The 10,774-nt window shown below is 65.8% G+C and overlaps 1 protein-coding gene across 1 annotated transcript; it reads left to right on the top strand.

The window, feature by feature from the left end:
* The first annotated feature begins 1,559 nt into the window (after nucleotides 1-1,559).
* Nucleotides 1,560-10,771, top strand: ROBO3 (roundabout guidance receptor 3). Its single transcript, XM_035555733.1, has 26 exons — nucleotides 1,560-1,707; nucleotides 3,714-4,040; nucleotides 4,679-4,836; nucleotides 4,908-5,028; nucleotides 5,104-5,242; nucleotides 5,586-5,713; nucleotides 5,798-5,922; nucleotides 6,005-6,176; nucleotides 6,280-6,488; nucleotides 6,637-6,718; nucleotides 6,803-6,968; nucleotides 7,055-7,237; nucleotides 7,317-7,431; nucleotides 7,523-7,739; nucleotides 7,807-7,919; nucleotides 8,198-8,369; nucleotides 8,490-8,675; nucleotides 8,753-8,894; nucleotides 8,962-9,050; nucleotides 9,132-9,320; nucleotides 9,403-9,565; nucleotides 9,632-9,793; nucleotides 10,087-10,193; nucleotides 10,277-10,354; nucleotides 10,424-10,531; nucleotides 10,611-10,771. Exons 1-26 carry the CDS (start codon nucleotides 1,560-1,562, stop codon nucleotides 10,769-10,771), a joined length of 3,960 nt encoding a protein of 1,319 aa, XP_035411626.1.
* Nucleotides 10,772-10,774: the final 3 nt, after the last annotated feature.

Consider the following 10,774-nt stretch of genomic DNA (forward strand, 5'->3'; position numbering starts at 1 on the left):
TTCTCTTCTTGCCCATGAACAAGAGGAGGCATGAATAATGCATGGCCCTGCAGATGCCCAGATAGGAGCTCTGTGGTCGCGGCAGTGACTTTCCTGGCTGGGGCTGAAAGAGGCGGAGTGGCTCCCAGGTGTTCACAGATGTGCCAGAGGGCTTCAGGAATCCAGATGTGCACCCAACACACATGCCAGCATGCCACCAGATGTGTGCATGGCCCGTGCCCCTCCAGTTGTGCACGTCTGCACATCTCTGCACCCCTCTAGATGTACACCTGTGTCCCCCAGCACAGCTCCATGTGTGTGCCCGCTCTCCAGAGCCCTCCAGACGTATGGCCAGATGTGAACTCACCCAGATCCTATTTGCACGTCCAGTTGAAAGCACGCTAAACATCGCCATGGCTCCAGGTGCACACAGATTCAAAGTATGCAGCTCTCCAGATGTGTGCGCACTTCAGCACAAAGGTGCCTGCATCTATGTGCACAGCTGTGGCACCAGGGACCCGTCTAGCTGTGGGCACACAAAATGCCCAAGCCTCCCAGCTGTGCACACCAGCTGCACCCCAGTTCTGCATCATAAAAGCCTGCTGTCTCCCAGCTGTGCACAAACAATGACCCGAAAAAAGCCTCCAGATGTGAACCTGTGTTGGAGCACATTCGTACCCCAGATGAGCTGAGCCGCACAGGCCCCCTCCCGTCTGCAGGTGTGCATCCAGATGTGTGTGCCCGGTGGCTGCTTCTTCCAGCTTTGTGGCAAGGGGGGAGCACAGGCACCTCCAGATGTGCACACAGCTGTCACCCCGCTGTCTCCCCATCACCCGTTCCCCTTCCCAGGCACCTCTTCCCATCCTCCCCGCACACCCCGAGCCCCCTCGCTGCCCCCACCCCGTCGCCAGCCGCAGCTTTGTGCTTTTCCAGCCTGGTCATCAGTGCCACCCTAACGAGCCCCTTCTCACACCGGGGGGATGCAGCTGGGGGGCCACTGCTCAGGCTCCAATTAGTGCCGGGAGCAGCCAGCTCCGAAAAGGTGCATTGCTTCACACGGTAGCCCATCGCATTAATAAAGCCGCTAATTGCCAGTTATGAATTCGGGAGGCGTTTTGCAAAGGCAGAGCAGGGGGTGATGGCAGAGCCGGGACCCGACATATTGTGGGATCGTCCTGGGCTCCCTAGCAGCCTCTTCCTCCCCTTCATCCTCCTCCTCCCTCCATCTCCCTCGGCCGGGGGGACTAGCTCAGGACCCTCTGCCCCCCCCCTCCAGGCGTGACCGCCCCCCCCCGGGTCCCCCCCCCTTTTCTCTCCACCCCTCACCTCTGTGCCCCCCCCCCCCCCCCCCCTCCGCTTCTCGCTGGCCTCGCCCCCGCTCCCCGCCGGGACCGGGGGGCGGTGCCAGTGCCGAGCTGAGCCGTGCTGAGTCCGGCCGTGCTGCGCCGAGCTGAGCCGAGTCCTGCCGTGCCGTTCTGGGTCTGGCAGCGCCGAGCCGAGCCGAGCCGAGCCGTGCCGTGCCGGATCCGGCCAGGCCGTGCCGGGTCCGGCCGTGCCGGGCCGTGCCGAGCCGTGCCAGCATGCTGCGGTACCTGCTGAAGACGCTGCTGCAGATGAACCTGTTCGCGGACTCGCTGGCGGCCGAGATGTCCAACTCCTCCGAGCTGCTGCTCGGCCTCAACGGCAGCATCACCGCGCTCGACCTCCGCAACCTCACCGCCGGCAACGGTACGCGCCCGGCCCCGCAGCCCCGCAGCCCCGACCCGGGACCTGAACGGGGACCGGCCCCGCGTCCCCAGAGCGTCCCCGCGTCCCCACACGCGGATCCGTCCCGTGTCCCCAGGGCAGCCCCGTTTTCCAAAACCTGTTCCTTGTCCTGCGACTGGGAGCGGCTTCGCATCCCCCAAACAAGATCCGTGCTTCCCAAACCGACCCTGCGACCCCGAGCCGGGAGCGCCGCATGTTCCCAAATCGTCCCCGTGCCCCAAACCGGGGCCGCTCTCGTGTCCCCAAAGCCACCGCGCTCCCCGAGCCGGGAGGGTCTCCGGGGCAGAGGCGGTACCGGAGAGACGGGGGCGTCCGGCTGCATTTAGAGCACTTTTGGAGCTCTTCCCCTCTCTTCGAGCCCCAAATTTTTGCTCCGTTTGGGTCAGGGCGGGCCGATCAGGGAGGGGGAGCCTTGCTGCAGGAGCCCCCCTGCGGGACCCCCTTGTCCCATCGCAGCCTGCTGGGCTCGGGAAGGGGACCCCCCCCGGCTCGTCCCAATTAGCCCCGCGCCCAGCAGCGCCCCCCGGGGTGCCTGGAACCCCGCAGCATCCCGTCCCCACGGCGGCACATCCCTCTCGCCCAGGGCTCCCCTCTGTCCCGCAGGGGTGACCCCCCCCCGGCTCCCGGCGCCACTTACCCGCACGCACCCCCCCCCCCCCCCCATCTGCGTGTGACAGCAGTGACACTCCGTGCCCGAAGCCCGAACTGCAGCGCCGGCGCTGGGGCACGCCGAAATGGCACTGGGGGACCCGTCGGGACACACCGTTGGTGGCCCTGGGGACACAGCGGGCCGTGCCACTCGGTCACAGCCTGGAGGAAGCCGGGGCTGGGGCGTCATTAAAGTCTCGCTCTTTAATTAACTCCCGAAGGGCTCACCGAGGGGCTCGGATTTCTTGGCCCGCCCCAGTTTGGGGGGTCTCTGCGTGGCAAACGCTGCTCTGAACTCTGGCTTGGCACAAATACAATGCAGGCACCAGCATTAATGAGCGTTAATTAATTCTCCTGCCTTAACGATAGGGATTTCCCTGGATCCATTGAGAAACAGCCGCACAAACTTGATGGGGAGGGGAGGTATTTTTATTTTTTTTAATTAAAACCAAACATTTTCTGCAACTTGATGTCACCAACTCCTGGTGTGCCACATCCCAGGGGAAGCAGGCACCAAAAGTACCAAACGGGGACAAACCGTGCTGTACTGAGCCGTCCGTACAGCACCGGGCCAGGCCCCTTAATTACTGAGCCCCCCGGCTGCAGCCACTGCCCTGCCCTGCCGGCCCACCATTCCTGGGACAGTGCCTGCACACTGTGGGCCCTGACTGCCCTTCTCCTCTCCTCCACTGCCCAGGCTTCCTGGTCCAGCATCTTCCCCAGGCCAGGACACGTGTCCCCCTCCCTGTCACTGTCCCCATCCCTGTCCTTGTTCCCATCTCCATTCCCATGCCCATCCCCACCCATGTCCCCATCCTCATCCCTGTCCTAGACTGCATTCCCCTCCCCATCCTTGCTCCCATTCCCATCCTTGTCCCATCCTCATCCCTGTTCTTGTCCTTGTCCCCATTCTAGTCCCCATTCCCATGCCCAACCCTATCCTTGTCCCTGTCCCCATTCCAATCCCTGTCCTGACTCCACCTCTCTCTCCCTCTCCCTCCTCCTCCCATTTCCATCCTGTCCCTATCCCTATCCATGTTCCCATCCCCTCTCCCTCCCTCTCCCCCTCTCCCTCCTCCTTCTCCCATTTCCATCCTGTCCCTATCCCTATCCGTGTCCCCATCCCCACATCTCCTGCCCTGCACCCTCCTGGCCTTGCTCCCAGCCCACACAGGGGGATGAGGGAGGGGGACACACAGGAGTGACATGGGGGGGGAGGATGCATGGGAGCCCTCCCCACTGCCAGCTGAGCCCTGGCCACACTTCATCTCACCTCCTGGGGGCTGAGCATCCTCAGGGTATGCAACACGCTTCCTCAGGGTCCCACCCACAGCTGGAGGACTCGGCACCCCGCATCGTGGAGCACCCCTCGGACCTGCTGGTGTCCAAGGGTGAGCCGGCCACGCTGAGCTGCAAGGTGGAGGGACGCCCCCCGCCCGCCGTCGAGTGGTACAAGGACGGTGAGCGGGTGGAGACGGACCGTGAAGACCCCCGCTCCCACCGCACGCTGCTGCCCGGCGGCTCCCTCTTCTTCCTCCGCATCATCCATGGCCGCCGCGGCAAACCTGACGAGGGCGTCTACGTCTGTGTGGCCAGGAACTACCTGGGTGAAGCCACCAGCAGGAACGCCTCGCTGGAGGTGGCTGGTGAGCACCCTCCATACTGTCACCCCCCTTTTCCCAGCCGCTGGCTTGGGGCAGAGCTGCTGCCCCGGTCAGCGCTGGAAAACGTCACGGGGAATGGCTCATTTGGAGGGGCATCGGGGGATATCAGGGGTCTTCCAGCCCCCCTCTGTTTCCCTGTTGTCACCTCTGATCTGGGCTGCTGCCACCCTATGGGGATGAGGGGGTGAATCCCCCCCCTCCCCCAGCCCTGGTGCTGCTAAATGAAAACAAGTGAAAATATTGTCCCTGGTGGCATCCCCTGGCTTCCCGTGCTTTGTTGGGTGGCTTGGTGGCACCCTGGGGTCCTGTGGGGCTGGGTGTCAGCCCTGGGAATAAGCCCCAGGACCAGGGTTTGGGGGTGATGGGGGACACGAGAGGGTAGGGGGTGGATGCACAATGGGGGGCAGTCTGCACTGGGCTTGGATTAAGCACCAGAATCGCTCCTCGGTCATGCAAACATTAATTGCAGCATCACCGGGTTTTATTGCTGTCCCCTGGGAAATCATTTCCATGCTGGGAAAGGGTGTTCTTTGCCCACAAAAGGGGTTCCCACTGCAGAAGGAGAATACAGATGGGGAAACTGAGGCAGGGCTGACACCGTGGCATCCCTCCCCTCCCAGTGCTGCGGGATGATTTCCGGCAGCCCCCCGGGGATGTGGTGGTGGCGGTGGGTGAGCCGGCCGTCCTTGAGTGCGTTCCACCCCGTGGCCACCCTGAGCCCACTGTCTCATGGAAGAAGAACGGTGCCCAGCTCAATGACAAGGACGAGCGCATCACGGTGAGGGACAGGGTGGTCCCCAAAAACCAGGGTTGGTGTTTGGGCCCTGGCTGAGCTTGGCTTCCTGGCAGATCCGTGGTGGGAAGCTGATGATGGCCACCACACGCAAGAGCGATGCTGGCATCTACGTCTGCGTGGCCACCAACATGGTGGGGGAGCGGGACAGCGAGCCGGCTGAGCTGGTGGTCTTTGGTGCGTGGGGGCGAGGATGTGCTTTTGGGGGGACTGGGGGTGGCAGGGCTGTGACAGACAGCAGCTGCCCTACAGAACGCCCCGCGTTCAGCAAGCGGCCACTAAACCAAGCGGTCCTGGTGGACGAGACGGCCGAGTTCCCCTGTGAGGCGCTGGGGGACCCCCGGCCCACAGCCCGCTGGCGCAAGGAGGACAGTGAGCTGCCACCGGGAAGGTAAGCGGTGGGTGAGGGGCTGGCACAGAGGTTGCCATGGCCGTTGCTGGGATGGGCATCTGTAATGGGGCTGGGTGTGCTGGTACCTCATCCCATGTCCTCACTGCATCCCACATCCCCACCGCATCCTTGTATCCTGTGTCTCCACCACACCTACATCCTCATCACATGGTGCCTCCCCTTCACATTGCACGTCCCCAACACAATGGTTCCATACTGCAACCACATCCCTGCTTGCATCCTGCATCTCCCCCCACGTCCCCATCACACCCCATGTCCCCATGGCACCCTCGTGGCACCCCGCTGCCCCGCCGGTGCCGTGGGCTCGGGGGTTCCTCCCCAGGTGGGAGCTGCTGGCTGACAACACCCTGAGGATCAGCCGGGTGCGTGTGGAAGATGAGGGCACCTACACCTGTGTGGCTGAGAACAGCGTGGGCAAGTCGGAGGCCTCAGGCACCCTCATCGTGCGCGGTAAGGGGGGACCCCTGAGGAGCACCCCAGCGTGCTTGCAAGTATGCAACCCCCCCTTTTCTTTCTGTCTCCCCCCTGCACCAGTGCCCCCCCAGCTTGTCACCTGGCCCCATGACCAGAGCGTCCCCCCTGGCCACAGCGTGACCTTCCAGTGTGAGACCACGGGCAATCCACCACCGGCCGTGTTTTGGCAGAAGGAAGGCAGCCAGGTCTGTCCCCAGCACTGTCCCCAGCCCTCCGACACCCCCGCCCCCACCACACAGCAGAGCCCTGCCTCCCTTCCTCCCCCAGACGCTGCTGTTCCCGGGCCAGCCCCCCCAGACGGCCAGCCGCTTCTCGGTAGCCCCCGGTGGCGCCATGACCATCGCCGCCGTCCAGCCAACCGACGCAGGCTATTACCTGTGCCAGGCCATCAGTGTGGCCGGCAGCGTCCTGGCCAAGGCACTGCTGGAGGTGGAGGCGGGTAGGTGGGCGCCAAGTCAGGCAGAAAATGTGCGTTTTCAGCTCATGTGCTGAACCGTGGCAGGGAAGGGGGGGTTCATTTGGATATTTCCCCCACCCTGCAGCGCCCACCGAGCGTGGGCCACCTGTCATCCACTGGGGCCCTGCCAACCACACGGTGCTGCCGGTGGGGGCCACGGTGTGGCTGCCCTGCCGGGTGGCCGGTGACCCCCAGCCCCACGTGGGGTGGCTGAAGGACGGCTGGGCCATGCCGGGCCCCGAGACCCGCGCCAGCCTGCTGGAGAACGGCACCCTGCAGATCAGCAGCCTGCGGGTGAGCCGTCCCGCTGGGGGGAGCCCTGAAGGGCTGGGGGGGGGCTGAGATGGGGGGTTGGCTGCAAGGGGTGCTGGGTGCCCAAGGTGCCGGGTGCCCAGGGTGATGGCTGCGCAGGGCAATGGGGCAGGAGCTCTTCCCTTTGCAGGTGACAGACTCGGGGCAGTACGAGTGTGTGGCCACCAGCTCAATGGGTGAGACGCGCTGGAGTGGGACCCTGCAGGTGCAAGGTGAGTCGCGGGGATGCTGTGGGACCAGGGAAGCCACGGGACTGGGGAAGCAGCTGCCATGGGTCTCGGCGCCTCTCCCCACAGGTGATGGATCTGGACTTTCCCCACCACCCCCGGAGCCTGCCATCATCCCTCGGCCACCCTCCACCCCCCTGGTCACCAACGTCACCAAAAGCAGTGTCACCCTGAGCTGGAAAGGGAACGAGCAAAGTGGCGGCACTACTGTCACCTACGTTGTGGAAGCTTTCAGGTATCCCACAGCTGCCCTCTCCAGGTTCAATGGGGACCTGGTGGCCCAGTGCCACCCTGCCATGGGTCACCCCTGTCCCCTGGCAGCGAGGCAGCAGGTGGCCCGTGGCAGACAGTGGCAGCCAACGTGGAGGGCGAGACACACACGGTGAGCGGCCTCGTCCCTGACACTGTCTACCTCTTCCTGGTGCGGGCAGTCAGCGCCCATGGGCTCAGCGACCCCAGCGGAGTCTCGGAGCCCATCCGCACCCAAGGTGAGACCCAGAAGAGGTGCAAAGGGACCCAGAACCCTTTGGTGCATCCCTGTGGCCATGCACCCAACACCATCCTGCTTTTTGGCAGATGCCAGCCCCACGCAGCCAGGCCTGAACCCTCAGCAGGTGCCAACGGAGCTGGCGCAAGTGGCCGTGCACCTGCAGGAGCCAGTGGTGCTGCCGCCAGGTGCCGTCCGCCTCTCCTGGACCGTGAGTGCAGGGACACGGTGGGAGGGGAGGGGGACATGATGCTGCACCTCCCACGACCCCCCCACCCCGTCCCCGTCCCTTGTGTCCCCAGGTGGAGCCCCCGTCGCCCTTTGTGCAGGGCTACCAGGTGCTGTACCGGCGGCGTGGTGGGCGCTGGGAGGCACGGGACGTGCGGGCACCGGGCGAGCGGGGTGCCCTGCTCACTGGGCTGCGCCGCGGCCAGGACTACGAGGTGAAGGTGCGGCCCTACTTCCACCATCTCCATGGTCCCGACAGTGCTGTGCGTGCCCTGCGCACCCCCGAGGCGGGTGAGTGTGGGGACAGGATGCGGGGATGTGGGGCAGCACGGCCATGACACCCCGTGTCGCCCCGCAGCCCCCAGTGCCCCACCACGGGCCGTCAGTGTGGTGGGGAACGGCACCAGCGTCCGCATCTCGTGGCAGCCGCCACCGCTGGCTGAGCAGAATGGTGTCATTCGTGATTACCGGGTAAGTGGGGCCAGCAGGGGCCCACATCCCCATCACATCCCACATTCTCATCGCATTCTCATTGCATCCCACATCCCCATTGCATCCTACATCTCCAGCCCATCCCACGTCCCCTCTGAATCCTGTATCCCCATCACATCCCACATCTCCATCTCATTCCACATCCTTATCACACACATTATTCCCATCGCCTCCCAAGCCCCCATCGCATCCCACGTCCACATCACACCCCACGTTCCCCTCCGGCCCCCCGCCATGAAGATGCATCCCCCCACCAGATCTGGTGCCTGGGCAACGAGAGCCGATTCCACATCAACCAGAGCGTGGAGGGGACGGTGCTGGCGACGGTGCTGCAGGGGCTAGTGCCTGGTGTCCCCTATCGCGCTGAGGTGGCAGCGGCCACCGGGGCGGGTGTGGGTGCTCGCAGTGCACCTGTCCCCATCCGTATTGGTGAGTGCCCCCGCAGCTGTGCAGCACCCATGGGTGGAGGCTACAGGGGTCCTCCTTGGGGTGGGTGCCATGGATGGCTCCTTGGAACACGCCGGTGTCCCCATCCCCCTCTGCTTGCAGCACCTCCTGTGGAGCAGGAAGCGGGGCCAGTAGGCCGGGGCGGTGTGGCTGAGCACTTGGCGGAGATGGCGAGGCGGCCGGCCTTCATCGCTGGCATTGGCGGTGCCTGCTGGCTCGTCCTCGCTGGCTTTGGTGCCTGGCTCTACGGCCGCCGCCGGAGGAGGAAGGAACTGAGCCACTTCACAGGTATGGGTACGGGCACGGCCCTGGGTGCCCCAGATCCACTTGCCCCCAGCGCCCACACAGGGTTCCTCTCCTTGCAGCCTCCTTTGCCTACACGCCCACGGGTGCACCCACGGGTGCTGCAGGGACCTGCCGCGGCCCCACTGCACCCTCGGCCCAGCCTCCATCTCTCTCTGCGCTCGCCTTTCTGCACACCCCGGCTCCGGCGCGTGGCAGCCCCAGGTAACAGCATGGCCCCCTGGGACCTGCAGCCCACCCGGGGATGCGCCCTCAGCCTGTGTCCTCACAGGGCTGCTGTTGGCGGTCACCCGTGGCTGGTGGACACGTGGTGTGGCGGTGGCACCAGCAGCCTGGACACCGCTGAGAGATACTACAACGGTGAGGGGTCAGCTCGGGGTGGGGGCTGGCAAGGGGCTGGGGGTGGCAGCCAGCTCTGACAGGGCTGGCCGTGCTCTGCAGAGGCCGGCATCTCCCGCTACATCGCCCAGACGGAGCCATTCGGGGCAGGGGCTGCCGAGGGACCCATCTACAGCAGCATCGAGGCGGGCGGCGAGGAGCTGCGCACCTTCCACCGCCCCTGCTCGCAGCATGGCCTCGAGCCGCCGGCCACCCTGTACGCCCACCTGGCCCCCGGCCGCCCCGAGCACGGTAGGGCCATGGCAGTGCCAGGGGGATGCAGGGACGTTGTGGGGCATCCCTGTCTCTGCAGCCCCATGTCCCTAACCCAAAGGGAAAAACCTGGGGAAAGCGGTGCAAACGCCCATGCTGAGCTGGACAGAGCTGCTGCCCCCACCACCCTCGGCCAGCGAGCTCAGCCAATACGCTGAGGAGGAGGAGGTGAAGGAGGAGGAAGAGGAGGAGGAGGAGGTGGAGGAAGGAGAAGAGGAGGGCAGGTATGTGCATGTGGCCAGGGGGGCTGTGGCCTGCTGGCCCCAGTGCCCACCCTGTGCTCCCTGCAGCTTGGGGCTGGAGGACCGGTGTCCCCTCAGGGAGGACGTCCTTCAGCCCGCCGCCTCCTCACCCGCCACCCCTGCCGGCTGCTGGTCCCCTGCCGTGCTGGCACCCACACCCCGCGAGGACATCTACAGCCCCCACCGCTTCGACAGCCCCCGCCTGCCCCGGTAGGAGATGCCGCTTGCTCAGGCTGCCAGGCCCGCCTCACCCCATGTCCTGTCGTGACATAGCACAATGGGGACATGGCACCGCGGTCCGGGCGTAACACTGAGGTCCAGCCAGGGCAGCACCACCCGGCTGTGCTGCCACTGTGCAAGCTGGCTGGGGCTTTGAAATCCAGCTGTGCCGCCAGGCCACCAGCACAGCACGGGGGGGCCCACTATGCTCCCCCCACTTCCCCACCCCTTTCAGGCAGCGGCGGTGACCCCCAGCCCCACATCACCCCCCCCCTCTTTTCCAGGAGGCCCCCCCGTGGCACAGGACCGCCACCAAGCCCCCCACTGAGCCCCCGCAGCCCAGACACAAGCGAGGGCCGCGTGCCCCGAGCCCACCGCCCCCATGGCACAGGTGAGCCACGGGGTGCCAGTGCGGGGGCTGGGGGTGTCTCACCATCGGGGGGGGGGGGGGGTCTGATGCTCCATCACTCCCAGGGAAAACCCGCTCAGAGACCCTGAAAAGTCGCCCGAAGCCCAAAGGAAGCCGCTACCGCCGGGAGCAGCATCTGGGAGGTGAGTGGGTTCCCGGGGGGCGGCGGGGGCCGCCCGTGGCGCTCAGCCCCCGCTCCCTCCCTGCAACAGACCTGCCGCCGCCCCCACTGCCACCCCCAGGTGAGACGCCCAGCCCCTTGCCCAGCCAGGAGCCGAGCGGTGCCGAGCGCAAGGCTGCCCATCGCCCACCCCGCCAGGGTAAGCCCTCCTGGGGAGCCGACCACGACGACAAGTGTCAGGGTGGGGGCCGCCACCAGCTGTGTCCCTTCCCCTGCAGGTGACATCGTCCCCTACAGCAAGCCCTCCTTCCTGGCCCGCAGCTGCTCCACCACTGGCAGTGCCTCGTCCCGTGGCTCCACCAGCTCCCGTGGCCACGGCTCGGGGCGCAGCCGCCACCCGGACCCGCTGTCACCCTGCCCGCCACATGAGGAGCGATGAGGC

Source organism: Cygnus atratus, chromosome 22, assembly GCF_013377495.2.
Source record: "Cygnus atratus isolate AKBS03 ecotype Queensland, Australia chromosome 22, CAtr_DNAZoo_HiC_assembly, whole genome shotgun sequence".
NCBI classification, from domain to species: Eukaryota; Metazoa; Chordata; class Aves; order Anseriformes; family Anatidae; genus Cygnus; species Cygnus atratus.